Raw genomic sequence first — 16,892 nt, forward strand, 5'->3', positions numbered from 1 at the left:
CGTGAAACATATTGTGCGAGTCAGATTTAAAATACAGTTGCAGCATTCTTAATGAGAACAGCTTGACCTTTTTGTATTGCGTGTTATTCATACTCTCACCGCTGGCTCCTGTACTACCTTTGTTTGACAGGACGAAGACATCTTAAACGTCTCTCTTGTTCCTCTTCTGTGTAGAAGCAATCCTTGAGGCACATTGTTTCAGCAGATCCCAATACCACTCTTGAAGCCACTCAATTAAAAAAATTCACATTAGTGCTTTTAACACAAATGGCCTCCACGATCAGTGCTGCTGAATATGAGAAACTCTGATGCTTCGGCAACTACTCACCCTCCTCGCACTTCCTGGCAGTGAATGGCGGGAGTTGTGTGGACTCTTTCAAGCATGGGATTCTCAAAGACCAGATGAATTGGCGTTGTTGACACTTGAATGCAAGCTTGTAAACCACCATGGTGCACGAGATTCAGGCCTGCACTATTTCTCTTAGTCTTAAGAGAGACATACCAGGAGGTTTTTGAATAGCTCACTAGCTGATTAGAACGTATCATCTATGAGGTTTCCATGAAGAGGGGGGAGCACTCCACGGTACAGTATATGTGGACAGTGAGCATGTAATAAACAGGCTTTCTAAAGCATCATGACTGCTCTGATGATTTACAGGCAGCCATCACGAAACTGAGCAAATCCCGCACTGTTCTGCAGACTAAATCTGGCTGTCTTTCGAGGAAGTATGAAGTTACAACTCTTTGTAGTTGTTACTCTTTCTATAAGCGCAACTTTTCCCCACACAAAACCATCATATGGAATAATGAAGACATTACTGCAGGGAAAAAATCAAACATTTAAAGCAAAATTGGGTTGAAGTTATTACTTCTGCCAAGGTATGGCCTGTTATTTATCAGCAGGATTACCAAAAAAGAGTACTAAACCAATTTGCACCAAACTCGGTGGAGGGATGAGTATGGGTCAGGGAAGAACCCATTAAATTTTGTTGTTTGACACTGGCCTTGGCAGAGGTCTGTTCTCTACTGAGTGCCCTTGTTGTTTATGTGAGTTATCTCTTTGATTCCAGTGACTGATTGTTTAGTTATGAACGAATCTGTCTTGTTAAAATCTAAAATCTAACACGCAGAGCATGTAATTTACTTAAATGCAACAACAAACATACGTAAATTCTTCTATGACAGAAGGAAAATTAACCCCAGATGAAAAGTGAGAGAACATGGCTATTACCAGATAAGTAGATGTAAGGAGTACTTTAATTTTACACAATATAGGCCTACAGTATATCTAACAAAATCAACAAACCTATATTCTCACAATTTTTAGACATTGAAAACAAATCTAATTTTTGCAATGATGAACCAGAATCTTAAAACACATTTATTTTACTTTTCATTTGCAGTTAGTTACTTTTGGACTCAAATATATTGTATATTAATATAAATATATTAAAATTGACTGTTAAAAATGTCATTACACATTTGAACATGGTAAATGTACACTTGATTCATGTAAATGTGTTGATTCTAGACATACATTTCTTGTACATAAAATTCAGAATAACAAAAGTACAATTTCACTGGATTCTTCTGTGAAATTAAAGATTATTAAGGCTGTCAAACTTATTAACACAAAAAAAAAAAAAGTCACAACAATCCAAACTGCACTGAAGGTGTGGTGTGGAAAGAATGATTTAATCTGGATTTCGATCACAGTCCTTAAACCTGTAGGATCATGAACATGTGACAGATTGTGCAGTCAGATTAAAAGTGCAGCCTTTCTTAAATGGAACAGCTTGACCTTTTTTGTATTGCGTGTTTACACTCTCACCGCTGGCTCCTGTACTACCTTTGTTTGACAGGACGAAGACATTAAACGTCTCTCTTGTCTCCTTCTGGTAGAGCAATCTTGAGCACATTTCAGCAGATCCAAACAACATCTTGAGCCACTCAATTAAAAAAATTCACATGTAGTGTTTAACAAATGGCCTGCGATCAGTGCTGCTGAATATGAGCAAACTCTGATGTCGGCAAGATTTACACCCTCAGGCTTTCGCCATTGGCAGTGAGTGGGGGAGTGTGTGGACTTTTTCAAGCATGGGAGTATTGGCAAAGACCAGATGAATTGCGTTGTGAATTGAAATGCAAGCTTGTAAAGTCCAGATGGCTGCCACGGATCAGGCCTGCACTATTTGCTCTTAGTCTTAAGAGAGACATACCAGGAGGTTTTTGAATAGCTCACTAGCTGATTAGAACGTATCATCTATGAGGTTTCCATGAAGAGGGGGGAGGCACTCCCACGGTACAGTATATGTGGACAGTGAGCATGTAATAAACAGGCTTTCTAAAGCATCATGACTGCTCTGATGATTTACAGGCAGCCATCACGAACTGAGCAAATCCCGCACTGTTCTGCAGACTAAATCTGGCTGTCTTTCGAGGAAGTATGAAGTTACAACTCTTTGTAGTTGTGCTCTTTCTATAAGCGCAACTTTTCCCCACACAAAACCATCATATGGAATAATGAAGACATTACTGCAGGGAAAAAATCAACATTTAAGCAAAATTGGGTTGAAGTTATTACTTCTGCCAAGGTAATGGCTGTGTTTATTTATCAGCAGGATTACCAAAAAGAGTACTGAACCAATTTGCACCAAACTCGGTGGAGGGATGAGGTATGGGTCAGGGAAGAACCCATTAAATTTTGTTGTTTGACACTGGCCTTGGCAGAGGTCTGTTCTCTACTGAGTGCCCTTGTTGTTTATGTGAGTTATCTCTTTGATTCCAGTGACTGATTGTTTAGTTATGAACGAATCTGTCTTGTTAAAATCTAAAATCTAACACGCAGAGCATGTAATTTACTTAAATGCAACAACAAACATACGTAATACTTTCTATGACAGAAGGAAAATTACTCCCAGATGAAAAGTGAGAGAACATGGCTATTACCAGATAAGTAGATGTAAGGAGTACTTTAATTTTACACAATATAGGCCTACAGTATATCTAACAAAATCAACAAACCTATATTTCTCACAATTTTTAGACATTGAAAACAAATCTAATTTTTGCAATGATGAACCAGAATCTTAAAATACATTTAATTTACTTTCTTATGCAGTTAGTTACTTTTGGACTCAAATGATATATATGTACAGTATAAATATATTAAAATTGACTGTAAAAATGTCATTACACATTTTGAACATGGTAAATGTAACATTGAATTCATGTAAATGTGTTGATTCTAGACATACATTTCTTGTACATAAATTCAGAATAACAAAAGTCACAATTTCACTGGATTCTTCTGTGAAATTAAAGATTATATTAAGACTGTCAAACTTATTAACACTAAAAAAAATAAAAATGTCGAATGTTGAATATTGTACTCTGTAAAGAGGAATAACATTTTTTTTCATAATTTTATACTAATGAAGTTTATTTAACTCCAACTCTTTATTATCATTAATATTCTTTTTTTCATTTATAACTTTCCTTGATTCTCTGTATACAATTACGTTGAGTACACGTCTGCACTGTTTGTATATTTGAATGTTTTTCAATAAAGACTGGAGAAATAAAAGTTATAACTCATTTCACACAAAGCAGGGAACAGGTGAAATACTGCTGAGGTCAAGTGCACTGGAGTACCATGTTAAAAGATTTGCACATGATTAAACATTCAATGGGTGAATTACCTCATAGTGCAATTAAAATCACAAACTATTATTCATGTTGTCAGTCGCAGAAAGTGAAAGTAGAAGACTATTTTTGCAAATGACTTATCATGCAATATGAATCACAGCATGCACAGTATACTAATGTTACCATTACAGGAGTCTCTCAATGATGGTGAGAAAGATGTCACGGCTGATTTCACTATCAACAACTCAGCTTGTGCCAGCTGCTGTGCTTGACTAGACTAGGACCAGGTCCAGATCCACCAACGGCATCTTCTCACGCAAAGACAAATGAGCAGCTGTCAAGCTGTCAGCTCCACAGCGGTGACCTCCATCTACAGAAATGCTGTCAGATGGGGCCTCTTGGTCATCAAGTTTAAAAAGGCGCCAGTGTTTTGCTTTTGCCCGCTTTTCCCCTTTTGTGAATGCACTCGATACTCCACAACTTCCTGTTGGATGAGTGACAAAGCGCCCCAGACTAAAAGAAAATAAAAAAATCTATTTAAACCTAAATGGGGCAAAAAGGAAGGGAGACATTGTGTATATGATGGCAAAGAAAAGCATGCTATAATACAATGCAATTTGATTAAACATCTATTAGATTCCCTCTCAAGACCATTAATTTTAGGAATGACTTTTATTAACAAATAAGTACAGATGCAGTCAGCTTTCTACCTACTGTAGACATAAAATCTCATGTTCAATTAAATGAAGAAAGAGCCTCTGTGTAGTCTGTGAAATGTTCAGTGTCTGTCATGATGCATTTACCAACCCAAATATGATGCTATGCTTTAAGCAAAAGCTACTCAAAAAACCCAAAAAAGAATGGTTTGACATTTTGGGAAATGTGCTTGTTCGCTTTCTTGTCCAGAGTTAGACGAGAAAATTGATACCACTCTTATGTCAATATTTTCAACAGGAAGCAGGAGCTAGCAGCTGTTAGCTTAGCTTGGCACAAAGACCAACAGGATCAGCTCACCTGGCCCTGTGCTCAGGTAACAAAATCCAGGTACCACCAAAATTTACTGCGCTTTAGATGTGCTAGTAGAAGGAGTTTTTTAAATCTTCAGACAGAGCCATGCTAGCTGCCTGACTTGTTTAATTCCAAGCTAAGCTAATCACTTCTTGGCTGTAGCTTAATACTGAACAGATAGGAGAGTGGTATCGATCGCCTCATCTGACTCGACAGCAGGAAAGTGAATGAGTGTATTTACCAAAATGTAAGGTATTCCGTTAAGTACAAGCGCCTTCAGACCTATGAAAAAACTAATAGCAGATGTTTAAACATGTATTCAGTCAGCATGGCAACTCAGTGATTCTTGTCAACCTATCTCATGATTCAAGTTCCCCCTCAAAACCACTGGCTTGATAACCCTTTTCACATCATAGTCACATTTTTTTCCATTGTGTCAATTACAATACAATTGTTAATATAAAAATATTGATTATGGCTGCTCTAAAGAATGAATGGTTAAATATATTTGTAAAAGTTTTATAACTACCAATAAATGTATGAATTCGAATGCGAGTATTGGCCTGTTTATCCTCATTAAATAGAAGTAAAATGCAAAGTTGGAATAAGCGCAGATGAGCTATCACAGCTGCAGATGTAGAGCTGATCAGACCAAAGAAGGAACTGCTCGGTGACAAGACAGCTAAGCACAGCAGCAGAGTGCTGGATATCTGAAGTGAATCGCATGGAAGGCATTTGCCTGATTGTTCTTCTTCAGCGCACGGGCTTGAGTAACAGCGAGATAGCGATCTACTATTTTCATTTACAGCTTTGAGTCAAAGGGAGGGCACTTATTTCCTGTTCTCTGCAGTTGGGGGTGCCTCGTGCCTTGTGGTCTGGGAAGCTGACCACAAACTGTATTACAAATAAATCTTTAGAGTTGTAGCATTAAAGTGGAAATGATAATCGCAATTAAACAGCTAAACTCGCCAAAATGGGCAAATATTATGTTCACTGCAAAACTGGTGTTGAAATAAATGACAAAAAAAATGTTTTTGAGCCTTGGCAGTGTGTGTTTCACATATTGCAGCATCATTTGACGAAGAGAACAGAGGCCAACAGTGGAAAAGTCTGTCACATTGTTGACACAGTCAGGTGACTGATACAGTTAATGGGGTAACAGGCTCAGTTTAGCTGCTACTTTCAAGACAACATCAGTGACATTAAAGAGTAACCAGCTGATGGTCATCACATACTTTTAAACTTACAAGTAAACAATGCATGTGTCACAGAGATGATTTTGCAGTTCTAATGTGACATTTTACATGCTCTGATGCAGGAATAGTTCTTTGCTTATAGTGATGTATATGCATCTGTGTGTCATTATTAATATGTATGTGGCTCTATTGGCTACTGGCTTCGACACACAGGCACACTTTTCAACTCCTCCCCTCTGGTTTCAGCCAGGGCGTGATTAGAGCCAATACAATCTTGGGCAACCTGCACACACAGAGAGGGAGAGGGAGGGAGAGAGAGAGAGAGAGAGAGAGAGAGAGAGAGAGAGAGAGAGTAAAAGAAAGAGTGGGCAGCCACTCTGGTGCACTCTGGTGGTTCTTGCAGCAGCGTCACTGTTGATCTCCAAACAGTCCAACTGTGGCTCAGGCAAGATTCAGCGAAAACACTGCAAACTAATCCCAGTGGATGGATTTAAATGGACCAGACTGAGTTTTCTTCTCTACTTTTTTTTCACTTGATATTTTGACATTTCTTGGATTCATAAAAGTGCTGCAACTCCATGAACTAATATTGTTTCGGCTTTGTGGACAGTTTGGATACATCTTCTTGGAGATCATGTTGTTGTTGCCTAGGCCAGAGGAACTAGCACAAACAATCACATCTTTGGAAACATGGAGAGCCTTTACTGCCTTTTGAACACTGCAAAACAAGACTCCCGAGGTGTGAAATGTAAGCAATAAAAAGTATTTAGCAAGGAAAACAACTTAATTAGAGCAGATTTATGATGCTTGTAAGAAGTGCAGATTTTTCAGTTTTGTTCACTTTGACGTGAAAAACACATCTTCAACTTCCTCTGACTGAACTGAGCTGCTGAATAATGGATGGAAACCTGAGCACTTCAGCATCCTTGCTGATTAACGAAACAAAACCGTACCATGATCCAGCGGGACCCTGGAGCCTCATCATACTGGTCATCATCATACTGACCATTGTGGTGGGAAACCTGCTGGTCATCATCGCTATAGCGCGCACTTCGCAGCTACAGACAACGACAAACATCTTCATCATGTCTCTGGCGTGTGCAGACCTCATCATGGGGGTCTTCGTGGTGCCTCTGGGGGCCACAATAGTGGTGACTGGTAACTGGATGCTTGGTCTCTTATTTTGTGACTTCTGGACCTCTGTGGACGTCCTGTGTGTGACAGCGAGCATCGAGACACTGTGTGTCATAGCAGTGGATAGGTATATAGCAATTACAAGGCCGCTCCGATACAAGGTTCTACTCAGTAAGTGGCGCGCCAGAATAATAGTTTGTTTAGTATGGGTCGTGTCTGCCTTAATTTCTTTTGTGCCAATTATGAAAGGGTACTGGCGTTCAGAAGACCCTGAAGCGAAGTCGTGCTACAAACTTGATTCATGCTGTGACTTTGTGACCACGCGCACCTTTGCTATTGTATCTTCTACAGTGTCTTTTTACATTCCACTGCTCATAATGATATTTGTGTATGCCAAAGTATTTCTGATAGCGACACGGCAGGTCCAGCTCATAGATAAGAATCGAATGCGTTTCCAGAATGAGTGTACAACAGCACAGATGCAAGTCAGTCCCCACATCAACAATATCCTGCCATCGGCGTGTGTGGGCTCCACCAGCTGCAACAGTGCAGTGAGGAGAAAGAGTGTCAAGCGAAGGCCGTCACGCCTCATACTGGTCAAAGAGCAGAAGGCCCTCAAGACTTTGGGTATCATCATGGGGACCTTCACTGTGTGCTGGCTGCCGTTCTTTGTTGCCAACATCATAAATGCTTTCAACAGAGACGTTCCCCCTGAGAAGATCTTCAGACTGTTAAACTGGCTGGGTTACATCAACTCCGGCCTCAATCCTATCATCTATTGCAGGAGTCCAGAGTTTCGTGCAGCTTTCAAGAGCCTGCTTGGCTGCCCGTGGCTGTCCACCCCACAGCTCAATACTTTCTATAAAGAGCTGCGGACTCGCTGCTCATGCTTTCTATGGCAAGCTGAGTCAGGCACAGCTGGCTCTTTCCAAAAGTCTCCGACCAGTAGGACTGAGGGTAACGAGGGCTTGGCCACAAATGAGGAGGCTTCCCCTGGTCCTCTGCAGTCCAACGGCAGCACACAGTTCAGTGACTTATCAGAACCAGAAACCAAATTGTAAGTTCCTTTGTCTTATCTCATTTTCACCTTATAGTGCACTTTATAACTGTGATGAATGTTTCACTTTGTACAAACACATGAATGCATCTACCTCCTTAAGTACAAAAGTGATGTCAGTGTTTAAAGACGAGGAAGTGTAAAGTTTTGACAGCTCATGCTCACCCACTGACTGTCAAACACAAAAACAGCAGTTAACGGCTACACACTTACCAGTCTCGATGGCAACATCTTCATTATACAACATTAATGTGCATTACTACAAAGTCACACTTTGTGTCTAACTCTTCTGAAAGTTTTAATTGATAAAATGATTAAATAAAATATCTTTTATAATAGTACACATAGTATTACATTTTGAAATCTCAGTGCATCTTATTTGAGAGTAGCTCATAAATTTCTGATCAACTCTGTGATACTGAAAGGACAGAGAGGTTTATTAGGTTACTGTGACTGCAGCCACTGGTTTCAAATCTCAGATTTCCTATGTGCTTTTGTCCCTTTTTTCCATTAATTCCATGTAGCTTAGTGTTACATCAGTTGCCTATCATGTGGCATGTGAGCAGACCATTTGCACGGTGAAGCAGAAGTGTGAAGACTTACAGTGAATGTCACGGAGAATCAAACAATTTACATTGCTTACTGTTTTTGGACAGCCTGCTGTGGATTAACAGGGTACTGCACAATAATGGTGATAAAAACACACCTACGCATGTGTACTTGTTGTGTGCTAGTTTCAGTTTAAAAAATAATGGAACACAACAAAATGCAAAATGCTTTATAAGTAATTTCTAGTATTACAAAAAGCCACTCATTATTAGGGAAAACTCTTAAACATTTTAAACTGGTTTTTAAAGGCGTCTTTAAGGGTGGGTTTCATGATGTTCAGAAACTAAACATTAAAATAGTTAACAGAAAAATATCTATTGGTTTTCCTCTCATCACATAATATATTATATGTATATATAAATGTGTGTGTGTGTGTGTGTGTGTGTGTGTGTATACACACACACACACACACACACACACACACACACTTATGCACTGCCTGTATATATAACCTTTATATACAGTATATACTGGTTTGACTGTAGATAACCACACACCCACCTGGCATTCTGCTTACTATATACAATTGATATACAGTATGCACAATATAAAGACAAAGATATTCAAAAATATCCTCGGGGCTACAGATAAAATTTGATCAAATATGAGTGAGATAGAAAATGGCTATTTTATTGCCCACTGTGCATTTAATAAAAGTAGAAATCCATATTTGGACATATTCTAATACGTCAATGTGCTGCTCTCCTGAAGTAAAATAGACTGAGAGGAACAGTGCAGAAAAATAAATCATTTCTGAAGAATTGGCTGCTGTTGGGCTGTTAGCTGAAGCTGAAGCTAAAAGTGAAACATAATATATGGGTTTTCATCCTTGATTAAATAAACCTTTGAGGACTGCACCTGTATGGGTTACTGCACATCTTTTAATCTGGCTGATGTCAATGTGGTAAAAATAACTCACAGATGCCCACAGTACAGTACAGTACTGTGTTTGGGGTGGGTAGTTTGTTTTTTAGCACACTTGTTAATAATAGATAACAACATCATTAACCAATTTTGTATTTTATAGAAACCTCAAACTGTAAATGTTTTTTTTTTTTTCTTGGGCAATTTCATTATCTGGTATCTGAAAGAAACTGTGTCCCATCATGATGAAGATGACTGTAAAGTGGCTCTGTAAAACCGCAGGACGATGTGTGCAAGCTTAATTCCGAGAACAGCATGGCACATTTGAGGACATTTTTAAATGTTGGTTTGCCTCCCTGCCTGTCAGTGGGCCTCAGTGCGCCCTGCCCAACACCCCCTGCAGAAGATAAATCTTTATCACTTACACACAAGACTTCCCCCATAACTGGAGAGGCTGTTTACAAGACAGACAGCCAATGAGAACCCCCTCGTTAACACAGGTTAACTGGGGTAGGACGGCTGAATATTTGATCCATTATTATTTAATACACCACAAGCCGAAAGCAGTCAGCCTGTCACATACAAGAAGATACATCCTTATAATTGTGAATTATGGTCTAATTGGTAGAATTTAGAAAGTTTTTAGCTTATCTGTGAAGTAATAATGAATGAATTTGCTGTAAATTTGAAGTTTCTGGTCTGAATTTAGTTGAAACCCTTTTTTTTTTTTTATTTTATTAAACTTAAATTTCAGTAACAAAGTTTAGAAATGACTTACAAGATTTCAGATTCAGTTCCCAGAGGGCTTTCTGTTCATTATTATTATGACTTTATTATTACAAATAAGACAAAGAATATACTTTACTTTACAAGTATGACTGTTGAAAATGTAAGAACTTATCATAATAACTAATATTTAATAACCATGTAGGGTTGATGTCCCCAACATGTGTCATAATTGAAGTTTTTAAGTGCTGTTATGTTGTCAGCTTTTGTATGAGCTGTCTTTGGAATTGTATATATGAATTTCTATATCTATAAAATAAGTTGTTCAACTACAGAGCACAAAATTTAAATTCACAACTCCAAATTCAATTTCATTTGACAAGTGGCACAACTCTTACATGACAGAGTGCCTTGCCTTGGCATATGAATTCCCATGAGTAACCCAGTTTTATGACAGAGGGATGTTTCATTTTAAATATTTACATTGCAAAACTATATATCATGTCTCTATTCTCTTTACATGACATCCCCTCAGTGGAATTTTACAGACATAATCAATGGGGCTGTAAAACAGGAGACATTTAGAAGCATATAAAAGTCTTCCTTAAAAGGAGCCTGGTGTGTTCTGTAGTAAATCAGCCCAAGGGGAAGGCTCAGCCGACTCACCCTGTGCTTTGAGCAGGATTACAAATGTAAGTGAGACCAGCCGCTGGAGAATGACTCTAACAGGGCCACGGCTCCAAGACAGGTTTCGTGAAGGAATATGACAAACTGTTTCAGGTAGGGTCTGGACTGCTGAAGATGTTGCTTCAGAGTGCCAATAATGCCATGCTAGGTATCTGGAGACCATGTGCTCCACAGTCATCCCTGTCAACTTTCTACATGTATTTAACTTGCAACGCAAAAGAGCAGCTGAGCAGCATATTTCCTCTAAACCCCACGACAACATGTAACAGCAGGGTTACTTAAGTCAGGGGCTGATGTCTCCCAGGGCTGATAAAAAGCAAGGTGCAACCACTGACATGAGTGGTTACTAGGGACAGGTGGCTGCCCCACAAAGCACAGAATGGCCATTATCAATGGTTACTTTGTTTTCACAGAAATACATGCAGGCATATCACTGCTGCCCTTATCAACATCCACAGCAGCTTCCAGCCTCTGTCACGTATGCACCATGTTACAAGTGCAATTTTTCACAGATTCCCTGCGTAACAACAATTTTAATACACCTTGTATTAGAAATGTTTTGATCTTCACGAGGGTTTTGTTGTGGCTTTGTTTGTTTTTGTCAGTCATGTTGCTCGAAAGTGAGACAGCCTGTTTCTACATTAGACCAACTATGTGTATTGGAGTTATTTAAGACAAAGTCGTCATATATTTGAAAGGCATCGCTGTGTGTTATGAGCAGAGGGAGTTTGTTAGCACAGTTTATCCGTGATTGAGCACAGTAAAGTTAAGCTAACAGAGAACGGAACATTTTATTTCATAGGGCAGCTGCCAACTAGGTTGTGGACTAAATTGCAGTGTGAAAGTGGAGCAGAAACGAAGAGTTTCTGTTAGATATCTGATGGAGTGGTTTCGAAACATGACTACAACTCTCCTCTTGAGCGGATTAAAGACACAGGACTAGTATGCTTGCAGAGTTACATTTACAGCAGCCACAGAGGCATGCGAGTGCATGGAATAATATCATTATTATAGAGCTCATACTCTACAGGAAACACGTTGTGTGCTACAGCTGTGCCGGTGCATCACAATTAAAGTATCAAGAGACACGCGTGAGGAAACGACTTGTGAACATGTTGCTGAGTAACTGAGAAAACAGCTTGATAAAACGAAATCTCGCACAGCCATGAAAGGCACACTAAAAATAGTTTCCACCCTTGAAAAACTAGGGATAAACATTAATATGATATCATGTGTAAAGCAGACGCTAATGGCACATTGAGAAGAAATCACTCAGTGTAGATTTTGCTCTAAAACAATATCTGATGACCAGTGCAGGTGTTTACACTGAACTGTTGTTGACTCTTTTCTCATTGGTAGCCAACAGAAAAATCTGCTCATAAGCTAAAATTGAAGAAATATGGTACATATTTGGATATATGTTCTTATTCTCTGCTTGTGAACTTTCAGCTGTGGCGAGCTAAAATAAGCACAAATAACCAGACATCACACAAAGCAGAGAGAGATGGTGGAGAAGTATAAATACTGACTCACTAACGTCACCACAAGTGGCTCATTACTCCAAATGATTGTGTAAATATTTCAGACATATTAGTTGACAACTCATAAGGACTAATCTAAAAGGACATTGTGTTTATAAGCCTGGCATCTAAGGTTTATACTGTAGGTAACTGTGTGTTACAGGAGCAAATTGAATCATTATCCTGGCTAAATATGAAGATATAATTGTGTTTCCCACACATGCATGCTGTATCCTCCCAAAGCACCTGATGCTGTATTAAAGGCCACTTTGTTAGTGTGAAAAAATATTGCATGAAGTAAATATGGAAGAAAATTGAATAAAAGTGTAAACAGTTATTTCTAATGTGCCATGCACTGTGCAGGATAAGTCATGTGTTAAAACAAGAATTTGAACTGGCGGCAGACGTTTTCTGCAGAGCCTGTGATTGACAAGCTCTTTACTACACTGAGCTGCTAATGTGTGGCAGGTTACAGCTCCATGTGATTTCAAAGCGACCTGTGTAATAGGTTAAGGCACTGCAGTGAGCATATCATTAGGCACACATTAGGATGACATGATGTTTTGATGGTGTTTTAGGAGGGGCCTGTGTGCGCTAATACTTTTTTTCCTGTGCTGTGAACCCTGTAAGTCTGAGCTTTTCTCTGCAGTATGCTAACAGTGCCTCTGACCCAACTTCTCACACTGATTTCCATAATGTAAATTTAATTAGAGCGAGATCAGGCCTGAGAGAGCATGAAACAAGGAGCGAGATAAAACAAAACATGTTGGTTGTGACCTGTGGGAAACCTCCAACACTCCCTTTCAAGCCTGGCTGATATCAGAGCCAATCACTGCATCATTCTTTAAAAAGGAGGCATCCGGGACTTGAGCAAACACTTAAAAAGGGTTCAACTTTAATTTGTTAAGGTTTGTACAGATAAAAACGCAATAAACTCCAACTGGACGTTCTTTTGCTTTATCCATATAACTGAAGCTTTCCATATCAAGATTGTGTATTACATTAACAACAGCAGAATGCAAGAGATCTATATTCTAATGCTTAATATCTGATAAATAATGAATAGATGATTTTAACTATTAAAATGCAATATTTGTATTGTATTTCAAAGCTGTTGGTATTATTCAACAGATTCAAGTGTAACGCTTGACTTGATCATAAAAATAGAAAATGATTTTCTATTACACTGATTTACTGTACTCAGAGGTGGTTTGTATATAAATCGTTCAGTATATTCTAAATACATTAGTATATGATAGTTCTGTTCTCCTATTGACTTCCTTTTATGTTGATCAGGATTAATTACAGTATCACTCATTTTGACAATTACAGCTTTCGATACTGGACTTGCTGATTGATTGGTCTGGTTACATATGACCGGTGGTTGTATTATGGCTGTTCTAAGTTTAATTTTTAGGGATTCACACTTTTTATTTATTGAAGATTTACATTTAGTTCAGAATTCAGTAAGAGATTCACAGTGTTGTAGATTACAATACATCTGATTTAATGTCAAGCTCTACTTTTCATAGGAAAAATCCTCTGTAGCTGAGTTTTGTTTCATAATGAGACTCTGCTATGTTATAAACATTTCTTTAATCATATGTACATTTTTTAATATTCACCCCTGCAACTTGTAGAACCATCAAAAAACAAAGTAGTGAAAATATGATAACTAATTCATTTCTATTTGCAGTCATTATGTTGGTGAATGCTATCCTGACTTGACGGACAGATTTTAAGACAGAAAATACACACGCCACAGATGATGGATGAATTTTCCTTCATTTTGATGAGCTTAGCTCCATTAACTTGAACGGAGACTCTGCATGTTATGCCTGTGGTTTGTAATAGAAAATAATCCAATGACTCAACAGTGAATGTGAGACTCATCAGAATATATAACAGGTTATTATTGCTGGAGGGTTTTTTTTTTCCAAATGCATCAGCTTAAAATCACTAAACTTTACCACGAGCGCAATAGACGAAAGGCTGCAGTGATTCAACTGTACATACTGTGAAAAGACTTAAACTATGGGAATTCTGATGAAGCCACACTGTAAATTACTTCCTTCATATTTCTTCCTGTATGCTTTCACATTACTGTGTATTTTAGAGTTATGGGTAGTTTATGTCTTCCTGTGGAGACATGTACAGTGGAGGTGATAGCATCAGAATTCCTGTCTTGTTGGGGAAAAAGGTAGAGTTTCACAAAAGATAAACCGATGAGGGCAACTTTGTAATTAGAAGGAAAAAATAAATAAAAAAAAGGGAACAGGTACAATGATTATATCAAGGTTGTTTTCTCCATGAAAACACAAACATACCTATGAATAACCTGAAAGACAACAAATCAATGTTGTTGTCTTGGCGCCTTCTTATCTGATATGACCTGAAATACTGCACAGGGTGTGACCAGCACAGGCCAACAGGTAACACAGAAATGCACAGCAAGAAGCTCATTGTTTGTAGGGTTACATCTCAAAAGGGCTGCACAGCAAATCAGAGATATATCAGAGACTCATAATGACATAGGAAGCTGGCATTGGCATCAGGTACTTTCCAGTGATACTGAAATCCAATGAGATTTTGGATCTGTTCATCATGGTCAACTTCAGCCCCTTATCTTAACTTTTACAACCGAGATCAAATAAGCACAATTACAAAACAGAAAGTCAGACTGATTGTAATGACAATTCCTCCCAGATTGATGTCCTACTCCTACTACTTTTAAAATACTCTTTGTGCATGATAAATCATGTGTCTACTGTAGTAGGGGCATTCACTACAATAGAAACACTAAATATGTCCATCTCTTTTCAGCTTCACGTTGCAGGAAAAAGACTGATGAACTGTAAAATGTCAAGCTACTGAAGCAAACTATGTTCTCCAGCCATTACTGTGACTGCTGTGAAGGTTGAGACCAAACAGCAGTGAAGACAAGCTAAAGAAAAGACCACTGGCCCTGATGAACGTAGCTGAACCCCAAAGAGATGAGTGGATTGACTGTTCGGGGAGACAGACAGGAACCCTGTGACTGTCTCTGTGGACAGGAGCTGGCCTGCTGCAACTCAGCACTTCACAGACATTAGCTGACACCAAAGTTGAACCGCCCAGTGTCATCTAAATACTGTTTGCAAAAGACTCTCTGTTCCTGAATAAGACTCAACTCCAAGGTTTGAATGCATTCCAGTAAACCTTTGGACACACTGCATGTGGCCTGTGGTTTCAAAAATGTTAGACAGAAACAAATTTTGTACAGTATATTATCTGGTAAGTTATCTATTTATGATACACTGACTCTGTAGCAAAATACAAAAGTTGGCTAACTTGATACAAGGTCGTAATTTGGGCAAGGTTGTCTTTACTGTCCAGTTAAGAAAGATTCATTTTCCATCACATAAACTGTTCAGTGTAATATCAGCTAAACCAAAGGGCTGTGCATTCAATACTCAATTCTGGTATCTGATTTCAGTCTTAATTTTTCTCCGCACAATAGTTATCTTGCTTAAATCCCCTACTCTATATTAAGTTATACCATGGCTATGAAAAAATGGCTGTTAAAATGTTAAATCAGGACATCTCAAACAAAACTCATTACAGTTTAACCATTAACCACCATGTCATTGTGCAAGGTACAGTATTAAAAAAAAATGCAGGTTAATGTAGCAAAACACGTTCACTACATGTTTCCAGAAAACTCCCTTCCCTTTCTTCCTTTGGTAAACAGCCATGGTATAAGCTTGATAACACACTCTGAAATGTCCAAATATAGAAAAATAATGGACTTGACGCCATCCATTATTTTGTTGTACTGGGACACCTTGTTGTGCATTATTACTTACATAACATCATCTGTTTCATTGAGAAATAAAAAAATAAAACTGTGTAACACTGGTCATGTCTACTTTGTGTGCAAACAACCGGACATATAATTGTGAAATTTGAATACCACTGATCAAGCCTCTGCCCTATGATGTTACGTTCTATCAGTAAGACAACTGCAAATGACCAACTCAAACCATGAACATTTGAATTTTTTATCGTGTTTTAAATTTTTGAGAAATGTTGAAATATTATTAAATATTATTGGCCTCCATACACCACAGTCATCTCCAGTCAGCGTCTCATCGCTCTGCACTACAGTGGCTCCCAAATGTTTTTGCCTGAGACCCCCTGCGAGTTATAATCAGTTTGATTAAAGAATGGTTCGGTTTCATTCTAAGGATTTTTAGAGGCCTGAGGAGGTGAAAGTATCCAGTACTTTCACAAGAAAAAAACTGTGATACATTTTTTATTCTTTCCCATCTCCTTAATCAACTCATGAACCCACAGATTTATCTTGGGAGTCCCTGGGGGGGGGGGTCTCTGTAAGATTACAGTTAATATTAGCTTCAGAGAAAATTCTAAACATCACAATTTTTCTTGTTTTAAGTAGTCACC

At 38.4% G+C, this 16,892-nt stretch overlaps 1 protein-coding gene and 1 long non-coding RNA gene across 2 annotated transcripts in view; both read left to right on the forward strand.

The window, feature by feature from the left end:
- The window catches only part of LOC111231452, a 13,172-nt gene extending 9,262 nt beyond the window's left edge, over window positions 1-3,910 (forward strand). The window contains exon 3 of the long non-coding RNA XR_002665500.1: window positions 3,840-3,910. This is a non-coding gene — a long non-coding RNA (uncharacterized LOC111231452). The remainder of the gene's footprint in view (window positions 1-3,839) is intronic.
- Window positions 3,911-6,251: 2,341 nt separating this feature from the next.
- LOC111230973 (beta-4C adrenergic receptor-like) lies at window positions 6,252-16,394 on the forward strand. The gene is made up of 2 exons (XM_022757885.1): window positions 6,252-8,043; window positions 15,273-16,394. Exons 1-2 carry the CDS (start codon window positions 6,749-6,751, stop codon window positions 15,295-15,297), a joined length of 1,320 nt encoding a protein of 439 aa, XP_022613606.1. The 5' UTR covers window positions 6,252-6,748; the 3' UTR covers window positions 15,298-16,394.
- The last annotated feature ends 498 nt before the right edge of the window (window positions 16,395-16,892 follow it).

Source organism: Seriola dumerili, unplaced genomic scaffold (assembly GCF_002260705.1).
Source record: "Seriola dumerili isolate Sdu_G_001 unplaced genomic scaffold, Sdu_1.0 BDQW01000017.1, whole genome shotgun sequence".
Classification (NCBI taxonomy): Eukaryota; Metazoa; Chordata; class Actinopteri; order Carangiformes; family Carangidae; genus Seriola; species Seriola dumerili.